The sequence below is a fragment of the Puntigrus tetrazona genome, chromosome 23, assembly GCF_018831695.1.
Source record: "Puntigrus tetrazona isolate hp1 chromosome 23, ASM1883169v1, whole genome shotgun sequence".
In the NCBI taxonomy this organism is placed as follows: domain Eukaryota; kingdom Metazoa; phylum Chordata; class Actinopteri; order Cypriniformes; family Cyprinidae; genus Puntigrus; species Puntigrus tetrazona.
The window spans coordinates 3,138,217-3,157,343 of NC_056721.1; the positions used below are offsets into that span (position 1 = coordinate 3,138,217).

Sequence of the window (19,127 nt, forward strand, 5' to 3'; positions counted from 1 at the left end):
CGCTCATAGAAACCAAAGGAGCGACTTTAACGATTTTTTCTCTGAATATTGGGGCTTGGATAAGTAAGTCATCCTCTCTGTCGAAATCTTGAAATTAAGGTTGCACTACTAATGTCACATTGGTTTTTTTAACAATGTCTTCATACCTTTCTGGGCCTTGATCGTGTCAGTTGTGCTGCTGTCTATGCAGGGTCAGAAAGCGCTAGGATTTCATCGAAAATATCTTAAACCGTGTTCCAAAGATGAACAAAGGTCTTGCAGGGTGAGTAAATACTAAATTACTACATTTTCATTTTTGGGTGACGTATGAATTTAAGTTAGAGTTATGAGAGGTACTTTAAAACAAGTATGTCTATGTGCAACTGAAAAAGAAAAGAATCAAAAAAGATTGAAGCGATAGATCAAGGTGTTCTTGTTCTGCTCATGCAAGTCCTTTAGAATCCAGACACCGCTAATTAGTTAATTAAAATAAAATGTCAGCTAAACTTGGTCTGCACATAAACTTGGCATTATCCTTTTTAGTTTGAGGCTTCAATAAATGTATGTCTGGTTGGCAAGAAATAAGACAGACCGCCTCACCACAAGAGTGCCACATTCTGCTGTTTAGTATGTGTAATTAGGTGAAGCAATTACAAGATGTATGTTTGAAGCGAAGTGCAAAACACACGGCTGTAGTGGCCCAAACTAAAGCCTAAACGTGTTAGAATAAACTGTTTAGAATCAAAAATAGAAGCCAGTGACCAGATCGACCGCTGACCGTTATTGACGATTGTACTGGCTTTGGACAATGCCAAGTGTTTCCGATTACTTCGATTGTGTGCAATATTTTAATTGTACTGATTCATTGAACTGATTCATGCTTCAAAAGATACACCTTTGAAAACGTATCATGGCACCGTGACTTTAAACTCAAAATATGGCATCTTAAAACAGCTTGCTTTTTTATTTTGAAGAATTTAGTGGCTTTTGGCAAATTTTACAAGTTAGTAATTACAACAGCAGCAGCTGTGTTTTGGTGGAAACTGCTGGCATTGTATTCAATTTCCAGCGGGGACCGTGGTTATCCTATATTTTTCTAACAGCATTGCTACGCTAAACTAAACGAATAGAAAACAGAAAACAAATGGATGTGTGCGAATGGATTCGATGCATTTCTTTCAGCTCCGTTGGAATTGGACCTTGAGACAATACAAGCGGTGGAACACAGCACACGTTAAAAACGACAATGGCGAATGAAATTCAGGCAAACGAAAAAACGCTTTTCTTTTTAATTAGGAAGATAGAAACAGTACAAAATAGACATTCTTTTCTATACACAGAGAAATAAAAGAAATGGGAAATCGTAAAGTACATGAAGATTGGAAAACTAAATTTCTGTTATGCTTCGTTAAACAGATCCAGTTAGTGGGGTCGACGGGTAAAAGCACTTCAAGGCACGTAGGTGAAGTCTTTTGGTCGTAGGAAACTATTTACATTGTCCGTACAAGAAGGCGAAAGGGAATAAATGACAGAGGAATTAAGACGCCGCTGGTTTGCTTCTACACAAGCGATGGCGACAGAACGCGCTCTCCGTTTTACTTCATAAAGGGTTCGGAGAGTCGAGAGAATACAAGCGCATTGAGAGGTATATCAAAACAGTACAAATGCACAAAGCTATTGTAAAAATACACCACTAAAACAGAGCTGGATGTAAGACGCATATCAGTGTCCAAAATGCAACGGAATGTCAAGATCTGTGAAACTAAGTGCAATTGTTAAACTTTCGGTGAAATTGTCGCCAACCAAGTCGCTTTCAATTGGTTTGAAGACGAACAGGCGTGTTTTGTTGATGGTGAAACACAAGTGCACTGTTTGAAGTACTATAAATACGCAGCAAGACCGCCGCTAGTTCTGAGCGATTAGCTATGACTTCATTAATAAGTGAACGTCTGCATCTGCTCTATTTTACAACAGTCTTCACGGGGGTCTGATGGGCAAAGGCTACCCAGGGTCTTCATGAAACCTCGATAAATGGATGGTGCTATTTACACGGAATCATACAAACGTAGAGCTTTCCACAGTGGTTTGGTACAAGGCAAGAATGGGGTGAATTAAGGACTTATTGGTCAAAAAAATAATCGCACAAGGAATGCCTCTATTTTTGTTCCACGAGTTCGTAATAACAGCAAGGTCACGATTGTTTCTTGTAGTGAACGCGGGAATGCAGGTTAACGTGTGAATTGCATAATGGTCGTGAACGCGGAGGTAAAGAGTTGATGAAGTTTGGTCGATGAATATCGAATCCGAAGCGCGAAAGAGAGCCGCCGGGGCGTTCGTTAAGCCGAAAGCGCAACGCAAAAGTCAAACAAGCACCATGAACTGCGCTACTGGTCGAATGTGAGGTCCTGACCAGCGACCATCCAAAAGGCATAGACGCAAATATACCGATACAGCTTGTGGTACAGCGATATTTTTTGCGGTTTCAGGATTTTACGCAACATAGATGTTTGTTTAGAAACGGTTGCGGCTTTGGAAACCGAACACTGATGAGTGGCACCGTATTTAAAGAGGTCCGTCCGTTTTCGGTGTGATATTCATTTGGGTTCATCGATGATGGCGTAAATGTGAATCCCAGCGGCGCAGAGACATATTTAATATCGCTATAAACTTCATCCGCACAACTGGTGTGAATTAGACATCTATGCGCAGGCTGTGGAAAACAGAACGCCATCCAAAAACAATGCATCCCTCGTAAAAAAAAAAAAAAAAAGTAAGTGCGCGGCAATGAAAGAAAATCATTAACCGCGCACCAACTTGAGACGCAGGTTAACAAGCTGGTCGTATGCCTCGTCCAAAACAACAAAAATCAGTGAAAACTACAGACAACCGTGTTAAAAAATATTTCACACACTGCCATTAAAGTGGCCCCGAGGGCCCATTCAAATGTCGTTTTGCGCTTTTGCTTGTGTTCAGTCGAGGTTTGATTGAGTACAGACAAAAGATATGATCGATAGATACACGCGCGCACATATAAACATCATATTCAAATTAGTTTGGTCTGAAAAGAGACTGAGCTACTTTGCGTTACGGTTAGTCTAGGGAAAGCTTAAGCACTTCCTGTGTCCACGATATTAACTGTACAGTGGTCATTAAGCACGAGACGCGTGCACAGAAATATGGGGGTATATGGGTGTTTTTTTTTGGGTGGGCGTGTGCAATAAACTTGCTCATAGCTGGTTTGTCCCTCTGGCCTTTAAAAAACACGAGGCATTAAATGGGATACACGAAATCAGTACAAATAAGTTTCTCGAAGTATTCAAGTTTACAGCCTTCATGCTGGGAATGCAGGTAGAAAGTAACTGTACTTGACCGTTTTTTTTTGCTTCACTTTTTAAAAAAAAAATACGAACGTTAAGAGTAAGACTAGATAGAGAATTAGATCTTTCTTTTCCCAGAGGTTTGGAAAATTTCACGGTTCACATTATGGAATGCACAGTGCAAAAAAAAAAAAAATAAAAAATGCAATTTATAAAACCCACAGTTGTCAAGATGGTTTTTCTTCTTTTTCTTCTTCTTTAGTGGTTGAATTGGTTAATAGTAATGACATCATAGGGTGAAGCCACTTAGCGGTTGCCAGGTGCAAGGAAACCCTCGCTGTCTCTCAGCGCGCTTCGCTTGTCAGGGGTAGTAAAGTGGGCTGCCTTTAAAAAAAAAAAAGGTTAAATAATCCTCAAACGTTCCTGCAAATCTGCTTTCGCATCTCCAGCTGAAGTAAATAGTCTCTTTAGAGGCACCGGAGGTGAATATTTGAGCGACTGGAGTCCTTCAGCGCATTCTTTTAGTGAACGTTATAAACACACTCACGCTTCCTAGTGTGTTTGTTTGTGTGGTACGTGAATGGAGAAGACGACGTGGGATCCAGAGCCCCGGCAGAATGTAGCTGCGGGTTGTTAGCTTAGCCGCGCTGCGCTGGTGGTCAGTGTTGAGGTGGCGTCTTGGGGGAGGGGCCGTGATGAGGAGGCCACGCCCCCTGAGGCACTGCTGGTCTTGAGGCACGGCTCATTCACGTGGTGTGGAGCGCCATTTGGTACTGGGCAGCTTTCAGATGCGGAAAGACCTGGTTTAAAGGGAGTCTTCGTCGTGCTCCATGGGTTCGTCTGCAAGGCTGCAAAAAAATGAGGTTTATGTTTAGCGTCGAACAACCAGCATATGGTTTTTATGCGACAAAAGCTCCGGAGCCAAGCGTAGATTAGAAGAGAAACAAACGCCTGTGAAAACATCAGCGTGAATTGGTTTGGATTACAGATTAGCCCCTTTTTGCAAAAACAAAATCCTGTAGGAAAATTTGGCTTTCCCTGAATTAAATTCGAGTTAATTCGATTGCAGAATGCAGCTGTCATAGGGTCTTAAATCATGTATTATAATTTTTTTTATATAACTATTAAAGTTTATTTTTTATTTCAGTTTTAGTTATTTATAATTAAATGAAGTTGAATCTAATCTAATTTTCAATCTCATATTTTTATTTCAGCTTTATTGAATGGTTCATCAGATGCAAAATTCACTTTTCCATGTTGTTTGAACTGATGTGTGTTTTGGCAGTGTATGTACATAACCACACTATAATGATAATATCCACCCAATCAAATCAAGCCATTCTCAGACATTATCAGGCCCCTCCCATGACTGTTGATTGACAGTTTTCCTTAAACCTGAGTGAGCTGTCATCAGTCCTCCATTGTTTCTACACCAGAGCAGTAGACAAGAATGACTCCTAAGCAAATTAAGTGTTTGTTGTTGCATGTAAAAATGAACATAGTCGTCATTTATTCCTGACATCTGAGCGGCAAAATCGTTTGTGATCCAGCTTCACCTAAAGAAGAAGTGAAGGTTAAGGTTTTTGCTGAATCTTTGCAAATCGACTTTCTAGTTAATGTGCTGGTTAGCAAGTTTCAAGTTTCCATCTCTCAGAGAACGACTTGTCATCCTACAGAAGAAAGGGGCGGGGTGAGAAGAGCTCATTAGCATTTAAAGTGACATACACCAAAACAGGTCACAGTAAAAAGAGCTGTTTGGTTTTTACGAAATTTGAATCACAGTATAACATATATTTTTCATTAAGACCCTAAAGTATTATATTAAATTGACCCCTTTAATAACAATGTTTAAATAGTTTTAGTTAACAATAATAACCCTTGTCACACTGAAATTAGAGAACAAATTAACAGTACAAAACAGAAAAGGACTGAGCACTAGAGAGTAGTGCTAAATAGTATCAACCAAATTTATCACAATTTCTTTATCAAAACTCACCTTTTGTTGGTCAAGACCCCCACTGAGAGGGACGCCATCGCATTCACGGTGTCTGTTTCCTCACAGTCTTTCCTCTGGGCACCCAAAAACGACATCCCCACTGTACCCATCAACGGCTTCAACGATGACCAATACTGACCTGAGACAGAAATTTCTGAATTAGCAGACAGGACTAAATTGTGACTCACAATACTAGATCTTTTGCATAATGTCAGAGCTGCACTTGTCATTGCAACCCAAGCCTTCTGGAGATCACTTTACAAGTTGAACAGATTAAAATTAGGCTTATATTCACCGCACACACACACATGATGTGCAAGAGCCAATGAGGTTTCCGTGATGTTTGAAAACCATAGCAGAGGGAAAGATAATGGTGAGTTTTTGGTCAGATACTGTATGTACCTCACAGACTACATTTAAAATAATTACAATTAAAAGTGCTTATTGGACCGTATGAATCGGAAAATTGAATGAATCTGCATTTCTTTTGCGTTTCTCAGATGAAGAAAGTCCTTCAGGTTGTAAGATGTGAATTACAAGTCAATGCTGAAAACTGAATAGATGCAGGCAGATAATATCAGTAGCACGCAAATAGCATGAGAGGGGTAGTGTGCGCCACGTAGTGCATCCCATACCGTTGTTTTTATAGGAATATTTTGGCTCAGCAGGAACCATGTGGTGAAACAACGACGATCGTGATTATAATTAATTACAAAGAATTAAACAAATGTGTGCTACCAGGAAGCCAGTGCATTTCAGGATAATTAGAGGCAGACTGGGACGAGAGGGGCGAGAGACACTCACTCTGTATTTGTAGCACTCTCTGGAGTGAAAGCACTCCGTTGGCATTGGGCGTCTGCAGGAGAGTCGACTCTGGAAGAGGCTCCTAAGAGAAAGAAAAAAAAAAAAAACAAAACAGATGAAAAGGGTGTTTTTTGGTTTTCCTTTAAAACAAAGAGCACGTCATACGAGACTTCGCCAGAAAAAGTCATGTTAACACCCTTACATAACAACAGTGCTGACTATTTGTTACCAGCAATGTTATAACAGGATTAAAAAAGCTAGAATAAATGAATTCTTGTGATGGCGTTCGCTTATGCGTGAAATCCGACCTCCAGTCCCAGCAGAGCGCTGACACAGGCCTCAGAAGCATCACATATGGCTGTGAGGTCGTGACCTCCCTCTAATGCTAGAACCACGCGTCCTCCTGCTAACGTCATCAACTGCCGAGTCAAAAAGCCAAAACCTGAGGAGAGACCAGTGACAACATTATCATCACTGTGCATTTTAAAAAAAAGTATTTTAATTCAATTTGAAGCCGTTTATGTGAATTCATTTTTACATTTAGCAGTGACTTTGTATCCTCCCAAAGGAGCAGGGTGTCCTTCTGCGGCGTCAAACCCTGAAGAGACCAGCACCACATCTGGGGAAAACTCCTGAGCAATGGGCATCACAATAGTCCTAAACATCACAAGAATGCATAAAAAACACTTGGTTAATGTTATATCTGTTATGTCTTTCTAAATATTTATGCACAACTTCAAACCGTGGCAAATGGCTGGTTAATAGCTATCCTATCCTTATACTCGTGTCATTTCAAACCCAAGTTACCTTCTTTCTTTCATGGAATAAGGAAATCTAGATGACTGTGTGTTCATAATCTTCACCAGTTAACCGCTGCACCTGGATCACTAGTGAGTTGAACTCGAAAAATGAATTGTATCGATTGTCAATTAATAACAAGTTACATTTCTGTCTATTTCTGGCTTCAGAAGACTCATAATATAGTGCATGAGTCACATGGACAGCACTTATGATACTTTCCCTGAACTATTTTTTTAAGGGGTCTTCTATATTTATTATGACACAAATATTTATTATATATTGTTTTATGAATGCTGGCATTATAAATGCACAAATAATAAATAATATTAGTAATATTTTCTATTAACACTTCTCTTTAACAGTACTGTTTAATTAGCCGATTTTCACTCGATTTTGTACAATTGCAGTGAAATAGTTTTAGATTCGGTTAACTGATCAAAGGCTTTCCACAAATGTAATAAACTTGTCCGAACGACTCAAAAGAAGAAAAGGTCCAGTGGCGTTTCTCTTGTATTTGACAAATTCTACAAAAATGAAGCTGGCCCGCGCGCAATCCCAGTGACTCAAGTGTTTGAATTAGTTTCTGTTAATAACAGTCTCTCGCTCTCTCTTCCTTCCTCTTTTTCCTCGTCTCGCTCTCTCTTGCGTTCGGAGGACGCCAGCCCTGCCAGCGATCTTGAGCGCATCACCGGCGAGTTCAAAGCGACCGCCGCTGCATCTGGTTCCCATTTGGAGCTTGTCGTTCTCCTCACGTCACTGACAGCCCGCCATCTGGGAGCCATTTGCCTTAATTACCCAGGATCCTCCACTACTCCCCCCCCCTCTCCGCCTACCCTCACCGTTGTAACCAACTCCGCCTCCCCTCTAGACCAATAAAACTACCCACGCTCCCCTGTGTGGAGAGGAACGATTTTAGTTTGGGTGGAGGGAAAAGAGAGAGAGCGCAGCATTCATTAAAGACCAATAAAAGGACGAGAAAGAGTGTACAAGACACAGGAAGTCAAAGAGAGACAGGCTGGTTAGAGGCAGAACATTCCCAAAACGTTCAGTCCTGAAAGATCTTAAAGGTCCTTTTAGGCGCCCACCCACTTTCACACAGGGATCCTGGTTAGCGTGTGGTTAGCAATGCCTCCCTGGACCGAAACCAAAATCCCGAAGCAGGCTTCCTTCAAAAAATGCTAAAAACATTTAATAAAACCTCCCACCGGCGGCAATTAAGTGGCATGTGGAAGTGGCCAAGCTTGAGTTTGATCCCAACACAATGAAAAAGCTGGGAATCATTTGAAGCCCTGCAAGCGTTTCAGACTACAATAAACACCTTGACTGATGCAGGTTGGCAGACGGCAGAGGGGGAAGTCCGACTTAAAAGAGGGATCACGGTATGATCGGGCGTCCCATTCTTGACTAGTAGGTGCACAAGAACGCAGCAGAGAAACCAATGCAATAATATGAAGAAGAGCAGGCTCTTTGGCGAAACACGATGGAAGGTCAAATGCTTCTACCTGAACTCTGACCTGATGATAATCGGTCCATGTAAAGACTTTACAAGACATACGAAGTGCATTGTGGTGGGGTTGTGGTTAAACATCTGGACCACGGAAGATCCTTGAATAGAAGAGTTGCTGGGTTTGTGTCCTTGACACAACACTTAACACCAACTTACTCCCAAGACAACGTTTCGGTTATCGTTGCGTGTACGAAATAGTAGCACAACCACAGACCGTAAGGATTAATGCTGAATTATTATGTTCGCGAAATGAGGTGTGGAAACTAACAAGACCATAACAGATATCCAGAATTTTTTTATTAGAAACATTGAAACCAAAATTAAAGTTTGCATTTAGCCAAAAACCGAAACTGAAGTTGAAATTAAAGTTTGGGTAATAAAATTGGAGTAATTGGGTTATTAATCTTGATGTGCTGCTCAGGGCGTTATTTCCTTGGATGATAAATAAAACCGTTTGCGTGAACGGCTTAGACAAGTTAAAGTTAAAGGGATAGTTCACCTTTATTCGCTGTTCTCCATTAGGGGAAAACACTTGTCAATGGGGACTAACAACTGATGGTTACCTATCCCTTTAAAGTTATAATTCACCCAAAAATGAACCAAACAGTTGTTGGTCCCATAAAGAAACTTCCATAAAGAAATACTTTGGGGGTCATTAACTGTTTGATTACCAGCGTTCTTCAAAATACATTCTTTTGTGTTCAACATAAACTCATACAGGTTTGGAGGGTAAATGATTTGCAAAATTTCAAATTTTTCACTTTTATGAATAATTATATTAGTACCCTGTTGAAAAAAAACCCCCAGCATATAATGGTTAGGTAGGTTTTGAAGCATGGACGCTAGTTTGATCTGCTTAGGACCAGCATCCATGCTTGAAATCCTACCTAACCAACATACGCTGTTTTTTTTCAACAGGGTGTCCAGACCAAGGCATGATTGACTTTCTGTTTATTTTAAACATGCGCTCAGTTTTGTCATCTGCCACTTCAAATGCTTGAGCTGTTTAAAGCAGGATGGATTCTGATTGGCTGTCAATGTTTTTATCATCCATCAGCAGAAAGGGATTTCAGATTTTTTTCTTCTGTACCATTATGGTTGTAGTGTGGTCTTGGATATTCTATTACATGTAGATCAATTTAGAGTGTTGTCATAACGTTTTCTTTTTTTTAAACATCAGTTATATATAAAAGCAGATTGATCTAATTTTTTAGTTTGCTCGGCTAGTTTTTAAGGCATAGTCTTAACATGATAGCTATGTTTATGTACGTAGCTCCTGTTGAAGTAGTTCTTCAGCAATAAGCAATATTTCAGCTGATTTTTTGCACACTGTCCACACTGCTCAAACATTTAAAACAGTGAAAACGGATCCATATATTCAGATACAGCAGTTTATTTAAGGGACGTCCTGCTCTTGGAGGGCCACTGTCCTGTAGAGTTTAGCTCCATCTCTAATAAAACATACCTGAATCAGCTAATCAAGGTCTTTAAGAGGACTAGAAACGTCCAGACAAGTGTGTTGGGAGCTAAACCCCTGGTTTCCACTCAGTACTGTCCCTGTCAAACTGTTCCCCTCAGTTAGTTTAAATCAGTAAATGATCCAAGTGAAACTAATACCTGAAGGCAGCCAGGTACTCAGCATCGCCCATGGGAGGTTCTATACCACCGGTCCACGCCACATTAACGTTGAATCCCTCACCGGCACCAGAACCCACCTGGGACAAATAAAACAAGGCACTGCTGTTAAACACCGAAAGCACTGCTCTTACTGCGATCCTTTTGTGCTAAAGGCCATGATGCAACCAGCTCTGGTTCGGAGCACAGTTGCGCAAGTGAGACACATTGAAACCCTTGAGTTGAAGAGCTTTTTTTGTGAGCTTTTGTGGCGTTTCACAGCAACAAACAAACCGAGGAGTGTTGTATTTGCTTGTTTGTTTCTTAGCGCACTAACCTCTGCCGGTCCACCACTCCCAGGGAAGAAGTTTCCATTATCATAGCGATGGAGAGAGATGTAGAGGACACTGGGGTCGTTGTAGAAGATTTCCTGGGTGCCGTTGCCATGATGAACATCCTGAATGATTGAAGAAACACAATCAGGTTACTTGATCATTTACATCGAGATCTTTAACATTTATTAGCTTTTAATGGTAGCATTTTGGATGTTGTTCAGTTAGCACTAGCTAACCATTACGGTCCATTAGGATGGAAAAAAAGACCAAAATCTGGAAGTGGTTTGATTCAGTGACTGATAAACTCAATCATTTCAGCTTGTTAAGCAATACAGTTTAATAACTCAGATTCAAATCAGTTCAATTGATTCATTAGAACAATATGTTAAAATAGGCTTCGCTCAGATATCCCAAAATAATTGAAGTATTTTTGCAGTAATCATTAAGTGTTGATAGCCAACTATACATAGTCTACCACCGTTAGATATTTATAAATTGTAAATAAATTGTTCTCGGTTGTCATGCTGTATATCACACTGTTGGGCTGCATTTACCAATTAACTCTTGATAGCTGTTTTATTGCTTTAATTTGCACAACAGGGACAGTGTAAACTGAACAGATATAACAGTATGGTTTCAGCAATCATATCAGTTATTGGTCACAACATGAAACTAATTTAGTGCTTATTGGTATCTGCCAGAATTTGCATCCCTAGAACTAAAATTGGCTGAGTTGAGAGCTCTCACCCAATCAACGATGAGGATTTTACTGGCACTGAGCTTCTGCTGGAGCTGCTTAGCAGCAATCGCCACCGAGTTGAAGAAACAAAAACCCCTGAGAGAGAGAGAGAGAGAGAGAAAGAAAGAGATAAAGTGAGGCATCCAACCACATTAAATGCCAGAGGATTTGGAAACGGAACAACAAAACTATGTAGTAAGCAAACAAATTTTCTCACGCAACTGAACTCGGCGAACGTGTGGGTCTGCTCTTAGTATTTTTAACTATAACTTCTTGAGGTCATCTAAAAGCATTTATATACTGTCCACATACACAAATAATAAACATGTGGAAACTTCCAGCAGATGATTAGATATGCGTTGGGAAGTAAGGGAGCGAGGTGAAACGCTGAGAAATTTGGAAAGAGCGAACTCAGCAGGCTAATAACTGCTGAAATAAATCAGCGTCTTTCCTCCCGCTCCCTCCAAACCTTCATTATCAAGCCATAAATATCCACACACACAGACAGGCGTGCTGACGCTGCACGCGCGCGCACACACACACACACACACACACACACACACACACACACACACACACACACACACACACGCTGAATTTGAGGTGACAGAGTGCACATGTGCAAACACAACACCCACGTCACACAAACACACCGCTCGAATGCTCCAAATCATGCCATCAACACACATGTACAGGAAGAAGCTTTTCACCTCATGACTACAATAAACCGAGTCAAACTCACATGCACAGCTTTATTCTAGTTACTTAAAACTAGAACCATTTTTTCTTTATAAAAAATTAAATAAAAAATGGTCACACTTGGTAAAATATGGTACTGTAGAATACGTGCTTTATAGGTGTTCATTAATAAACAGGCAATATGTTAATAATAGGCATGCTGATAAGCAACTAATACAAAAAAAAAATAACTCTACTAAAATAACTACAAATAAAAAATATAAAAAAAAAGTTAAAAAAAGCAGAAAAAAGCAGAAAATATAAAATTAGGATTAGTTTCGAAACTAATGGTATTGGTCTCAATGATCATAAAAATAACTATATTATCAACTACCTAGTTCCTATTTCCTATTATTAATTTTATAATTTAATCATTAATATTTAATGAATAATATATATATATATATATATATATATATATAATATTATAATATGTTAATTAAATTATTATAATTTAATTAGTATTTATTTTATGCATGTTTTTTACCTGAAGAACTTTACACTAGTGAAAAGCAGACAGAAAGTCACTCAGCAAGAGAGACAGAAAACATGACGCAGGCCAGGCTCGAACCTTCAACCACCACTAGACGCACATCCTTAAACAACCCCTCGAAAAAATGATGCAGAGAGGCATTTCTGTATGTAACATGCAGACTTACATGGGGTTTGACGGGTCTGCGTGATGTCCTGGTGGCCTGACCACAGCAAAGCCGTTCTGAAACATTGAAACCAACATGTCATTAACTCCGCATTTACCAGTCGCCTCTCACACAGAAACCATGTTTTCACCAAACTGCTTCAACAAGCGGGCCTCCGCTTTCAGTTAAAGCAATAAAGCCGTTTCCCTGAAACATCCCCTATAACCTTCATTAAGTTTAATTACCAGCAGGGGACTCGAGTGATTGAACTACTCTTTTATGGTCGTTACAGTTTTCCACGTCTTAATCAGCTTGATCTGGTCGGTTTGCTACTTGGTTAATTTTTATTTGATGCAACGGTAATTACAAAGACCCTCTGAGGAAAATGAGCACTTGATTCTGATTGGTTACCACACGGTCCAAGAGCATTTCTGCATGTCAGAATTATAATCGTTTTTTTTACATACACGTTTGATATGCTGCTTTATCATAGCCAGTGGTAGTTTGGGTTTTTTTTCAATGCGTTGAGAGGTAAATTAATGCAAAGCATCTCCCTCTGGAGCTTAGGTTCTGTGTCTAAGGAAGTAATTATCTCAGAGTTGTCGTCTTGCAATTATGGTCATTTCAATGCAACGTGAACATGCATAATATTGAATTTTCTATAACTGCACAGCCAGTGTTGGTGCGCTGTGCATTTTTCAGAAGCATGACAGTAGACCAGTTTTACTGAAAGCAGTGAATCAAAAATCGCAACGAGCTACTTTTTCCAACGAGTTGCAATGCAGCGTGACAAAACGCTAAATTACTGTATTCATTGCACTGCCTTTCTCATGCAGAGCAAGCTGAGGAAAATAAAGACACTCTGTGCTCATACTTACTGAAGTGTGAATCATTTTAGCGAATCAGGTTGTTTGCATGGTTTCACCGGTCACATAAACGATTCAGCGATTCATTTTGACCCAACGTCGCAATGCTTTGTGTTTCTCAGTGTGACGTTGATGGTAATTTTGCAGTGATCTATTTTTGTCTGAAAGGTCTATTCTAAATTACGAGTACTTTGGATATTGTTTCGTACGGACCTTGAGCTCTCCTTTGGCCACTCTGAAGGCCAGCTCCGTCACGCTCCCAGCTGCCATGCGGGACGCTGTAGATGTGTGCATCTCGTTCCAGATGGTGTCATTGTCCACCTGGAGAAATACAAGCACGGTCAGCGAAGAGCACAGGTGAAGCCTAAAAAGTCCAAACCGCTAAAGGGTAATAATAGCGAACGAAATATCTGAACGTTCACTGAGTATAAAGGTATTGTAACGAATTTGCGCAGCTGAATGTAACATTTTTCACTAACTCTGAAGAACATGTACCTTAAGCCACAAAAGAAACGGTTATAAAACATGCTGGAGATGTTTGAAATGCTTTTTCATACTCAAAAACAGTTCACTCCTCACGCATGTTATCATGTCATGCCATCCGTTGGTATAGTAAAACCTCGACATAGCCCTCTCATGAGTGTCGTTCACCTCACTGAATACTTTCCACAGGCTGAGAAATGAATTACTTTTATCTTACAGTCCATCTGTTTTCGAAATCAACATCATTCGAATCATAAAAACACCAGTTTCTGTCAAAAACCCCCCAAAACACGCACAATATACAGTAGTATTTACTAAAAAGCAGCAGTCCAGTGACCGCACCGTTGGAGGTTTTGACTACACCGCTGCTTTCAAAGAAGAAAAATAAAATGGCGACCTAAAAAATGTCTACCTAAAACCTAAATGTGTTCTTCCCTCGCAGAAATTCAACTTCTCTGTTATTTAAAAGATTGAAGCAAGTTCAAAGTTGTTTAATTTTCCAAAATATGACGCATTTTTTTAATCATTCGTTACATTTGATTACCCCTTTGCAGATTTTGAGTCATCCACTTAGATGCAACCAATCTGCTCGGCTCCGGTGATTTATGCGCGTCTAAACCCGAGTTAACACTTGATTTTGAGACCGTTTCACAGTTTTTTTTTTGCTACGAGCGGATGCCTCCACCCAAGCCCTGGCTCGCGTAATCCCTCAGCGCCGCGTACATGACAAATAATCTATGTCAGTCACTCATTCCATCCAGAATAAAATGATGTAGCTGAATTGTCTTGGCGTTCGCTAGCGCATTTATCATTATGACAGCCGTGATCAACGTTCATAAATCTGCAAAACCGCAAACAGCGGTTCAACCGAAGGGCACGGCTGCGCGGTGCCAGCGTTGCACGCCGTTTGACGGGCACATGCAGAAACTCCATGCAATGGAGACGTGCTCGTCGACGACAGGACGAGGTGGAATCTGAACTCGCATTTCAACCATCTCCGTTTAATTCCGCAATTTAAACCAATCAGTAAACCGAGCGTAATCCTATTCAAATGAATGAATTAACCAGCTGTACGCTTTCAAACAGATGGTAACGCTGGAGAGTTATGACGAAACGTGTTTATCCAACCATATTTGTATAAAGATCACTCATGCGTGCTAAAGTATTTAGATGCTTATTTTTGTTGTAAGCATCCACAAGGCGAAGTGTGTGTTACAAATTACTGAACATAAACTACATTTCAAGAATACGCTAAAAGAAAGAGTCTGGAGTGAGCGAAACTATAAATAGATTTCCTGTTATGCGTCATACTAATGGCATGTTTAAATATTCTTTGTGTGTGGTCTCCATATTGCCATAAACATGGCCTTTCATCGCTACGACGGCTTGTAGGTTGTGCATGTTGTTATGCCTATAATGAATTTTTTTTTTTAAAGGCTGCATTTATTTGATCAAAAACACAGTACAAACCGTAATATTGTTAAATATTATTTCAATTTAAAATACCCGTTTTTTATTATTGAATCTGTTTTAAAATGTTTTTCCTGTGATACGAAGCTGAATTTTCAGATTCCTGATTCCTTCAGAAATCGTTCTTATCAAGAAAACATTTGATATTTCATCGATTATCATCAGTGCCGACTGATATTCTTGTGGAAAGCATAACAGCATTGATTATAGAATTCTCCGGTAAATATAAAGTTGAAAGGAACAGCATTAATTTGACATAAAAAAAATGTAGTGACATGTGACGTCTTTCGTTTTTAATTCGGTTCAATTGAATGCCTTGAATACAAAAACGAATTATTCAGAAACTGATCTGAAATGCACTACACGCAAAGGGTGTTAAAAATGCAGTTGCTAGGGTGTTCTGATTGGTCGCTAGGGCAATTTTAGATGGTTTCTCGGTTGTTGCATGTTTTTAAAAATCACACACTGGCACAGAATCGGATCTTTTTGACCTTTTCGAATCAGATTCCTCAATTTGTGCCACATCTAGCTCAAAACCTGAAATGCACCTAATCATCCCCTCGAGTCTGGACGCTTCACCTTTGTTACAAAGTCATTTCTGCTTTCACGGAGCAATAAGAAATCGATAAGAACATCCTCTTCTTCTTGACAGCTGGTGTCAAGATTTCTAGGCCGGAGGGTGACCGATGCCTGATGCGAAGCTGAAACAGATCTATATGATATTGCACGATTTATTTTAACAATAGTAATTAGCACACGAATAAGATTTGGTGCCATTAAAATTATATATTTTACGTGAAATATTGAGATTTGCTTTCATTAAATACACAAACAGAAGTGTACTTTGGTGCATTTAGACATTCGTGACTAGACAGTAGATAACACCACAGCTTTTACCGCCGTACTTCAAAATATCTTCTCCTGTGAAGGTTTGGATCGGAGAAAACGATAACAAAATGTCATTTTTGGGTGAGCTATGCCTTTAAATGAGAAGCCAAGCGCTGCAAAACTGCGATAAAACAGACACCTTTTCACACAAATACTTCTTAAGTGCACGTCTGCAGGATTTTATCGCGCGTTTTATCATCCGCCAAGTGATAAATCATAAATCGATTTGGGGTATAATCCAACTTAACACGAGTCCGAGAGGTAGCAGCGGCGATGCCCGCTTCAGTACGAGAAAAGAGACCGTCGCTGCTCTATAAAACTGCATTCATAGGCGGCCATGAGAAGAAAGAATGAGGTTATACATTCCCCTCTCTCCCTTTTGTTTGTTGCCCCGCTCCCCACATCTTCCTTCTCTCTTTTCTCTTTCATTTTCCCTCATCCTCTTTTTTTTTTTTTTTTTTTGCCGAACTTGCATTGCTTGTGGTTTGGCACCGTGAACAATGAGAGGGCTGGAATTTCTTTTATCCTTCATGGCACATATTGTTCCAATCATTCCACATGGACCTGCTCTGAGCTTGATCGTCAGAGTGAAGTTTTCAACATTTTCTCCAAATTTTCAGCCGGGAGGGGGGGGGTTCTGCCCGGACGGGCTGCCCCCGGGATCAGCGCTCTCTGACCTCAGATCTGTCACACTTCTGCGGTCTCTTCTAGAGCAGGTGTCAACGTGGGCTTGCTTTGGGGGGGAACTCGGCGGCCACAGATGTCATGATCACCGTTCTCAAAACCTACGATTACCAACGGGACGCTCCACGGCGTCGCAAGATCGATCCCGGGTCACCATTTAGTGCTTGTTTTGCCCAGTTTTCACGCTGTTTGCTTAAAGGGACAGTGCATCCAAAGAGGAGGACTCTCTTTTTACTCCTCCTTTTGTTGTTCTAAACACGTAAGACTTTCAATCAACGTTTCTGTTCCTCCACCGAAACAACTTTGATGCTTTAAAAAGCTCATAAAGACACCGTAAAAGTAATTAATAAGAATACAGCAGTTTAAGCTAAGTATTTTGATCAAACACGACCGGTTTATTTAATGAAGGGATTTAATTTATTCATATGGTGAAACAAAAGCTCAATAGTGACTGAGAACCAATGAGGTTTATTGAGCTTCTGATGGGATTGATGCATGTGTGTTGAGCAATGTATGTGAAAAGTCAATATGATGATTTATGAGGACCGCTTCTGCATTTCTTTTTTTGGATGTGTTTCGGTTCTGAAGACTTCCAACGGATCGTCAAAAATATTAAGAGAATATTAAAAATATCTTCATTTGTGTTTGAAAAAGAAGTTTGGATCAATATGAAAGCGGCTGCATTTTGACAGCTTTTTCGTTTATTTAGTGAAGTATCTTTTTAAAAATGTTTTGCATTGTCCGGGCAGATGACGATGTCTAATAAACTTCAATTTATGAAATATGTTGATAATAAACTTAAAATAGATGTGCCATAAATTGACTATTTTTTCAGAATAAGGCATTGATATGCGTTTTATAAGTGCTAATAAACTGCTGATATGTTAGTGATATGCATGCTAATAAGCAACTAGTTAACAGTGAGAACCGCTTCCTAAACTAAAGTGTTCCCACATGCTCTGTTATTACTTATAGCAGATGAACGCAATTAAAAATTTGCCCAAATACAACAGAAAATCCCATGTATTAAACCTTCACAGAGCCAGCAAGATGCTATGACCTTAGATGCTATATATAACAAGTGGCTTTGCAACTACGTGTCAGCTAACATCAGTCATAAGAGTATGAGGAGGAGATCTGAATGAAGTCAATCTGCAGGTCAACTTATTCTACAAACCCTAACAGTCTAATAATACTCTATTGAGAGTTTGCTGACATGTAGCTGCAAATTAACGAGAGGACGTGCTGTTGGAAAGTTACTTATGTGTTTACAGTAGATAGTGTCGAATGTGGACCAGCGAAATAAAAAGCGGTCACATGTGTCTGCGTCACGCTCATATGCACATACTAATTCATGAGAGGGGATAAGTCTTACTGCGTCTGCCCAAAAAGGAAAACACTGTAACATTTTTTGCTAAAACTGCTGCAATTCCACTTTCCAAATCAATAATAAATTAATAATTTAATTTGTGCTGTCGAATGATTAATTGCAATTAATTGCATCAAAAAAAAAAAATAAAATTATATTTATATATATATATTGGCAATTAATCGTTTAACACGGCACTAAATTACATTTCCCAGTTATGAACAAGTGATACGCTGGTCACCAACATGTCACGCATGTCTGCTTAATTTCCAATCTAACATGTTTCTTGCAGGGCTATTACCAGGTTATGGTGTGTGTGTGTGTGTGTGTGTGTGTTTTCACTTACCCCGACTCCCCCACAGGGCAGCATGACGAACATCCGCTGTGACAGTATGCCTGTTGGACACAGAGTGACGTCAAGCAGATTAACTGTCATTCTCGCATTCGCCGCCTGACATCTCCAACCCTTTAGTCATTTTGAAAGTCGCTTCTATTCGTGCGCTGGCGTGCCTGTGCTCTGAAAAATGAGGTGCCGCGCTGGCCAAGCTGCAGTTGACTCACATCGATCAGATGCGAATCATGTGTGCGCGTGTGTGATGATGTGTTACCGGCTAGTTTGCGATTGTCCAGTTTGAGGCGGTTGAGTGGATTGGTGCCGTAGAGCAGAACGTGGCGCTCGCTGTGGACCGACTGTAACTCCTCGAGAGTGGCCTTCCTGCCCCGAATACTCTGACGAGGAAGCAGAAACATGGAAGACGTGAGACAGGACCTTCATGGCGTCAGCCGTGGAGTTAGTAAAAGCAGGGAGCTTTTCGGATACCGTTTTTTCAATGTAACGGCAGACTGAGAAATTAGTAAAAGTGAGACTGAATATATATGAATATATAGCATCAATTCAC

At 40.0% G+C, this 19,127-nt stretch overlaps 1 protein-coding gene across 6 annotated transcripts in view; it reads right to left on the bottom strand.

Moving 5' to 3' along the window:
• Positions 1–4,066: 4,066 nt before the first annotated feature.
• hdac7a (histone deacetylase 7a) overlaps positions 4,067–19,127 on the bottom strand; it is a 64,129-nt gene continuing 49,068 nt past the window's right edge. For all 6 annotated transcript variants that reach the window (XM_043224858.1, XM_043224860.1, XM_043224859.1 and 3 more), the window contains 12 exons: positions 18,837–18,957; positions 18,575–18,624; positions 13,548–13,655; positions 12,490–12,545; positions 11,101–11,188; positions 10,356–10,475; positions 10,022–10,119; positions 6,635–6,753; positions 6,405–6,538; positions 6,097–6,178; positions 5,293–5,431; positions 4,067–4,144 (listed from right to left, as the gene is read on the bottom strand). In XM_043224858.1, coding sequence (XP_043080793.1) covers positions 4,102–4,144; positions 5,293–5,431; positions 6,097–6,178; positions 6,405–6,538; positions 6,635–6,753; positions 10,022–10,119; positions 10,356–10,475; positions 11,101–11,188; positions 12,490–12,545; positions 13,548–13,655; positions 18,575–18,624; positions 18,837–18,957 — 1,158 coding nt within the window. In that variant the 3' untranslated portion in view covers positions 4,067–4,101. The remainder of the gene's footprint in view (positions 4,145–5,292; positions 5,432–6,096; positions 6,179–6,404; positions 6,539–6,634; positions 6,754–10,021; positions 10,120–10,355; positions 10,476–11,100; positions 11,189–12,489; positions 12,546–13,547; positions 13,656–18,574; positions 18,625–18,836; positions 18,958–19,127) is intronic.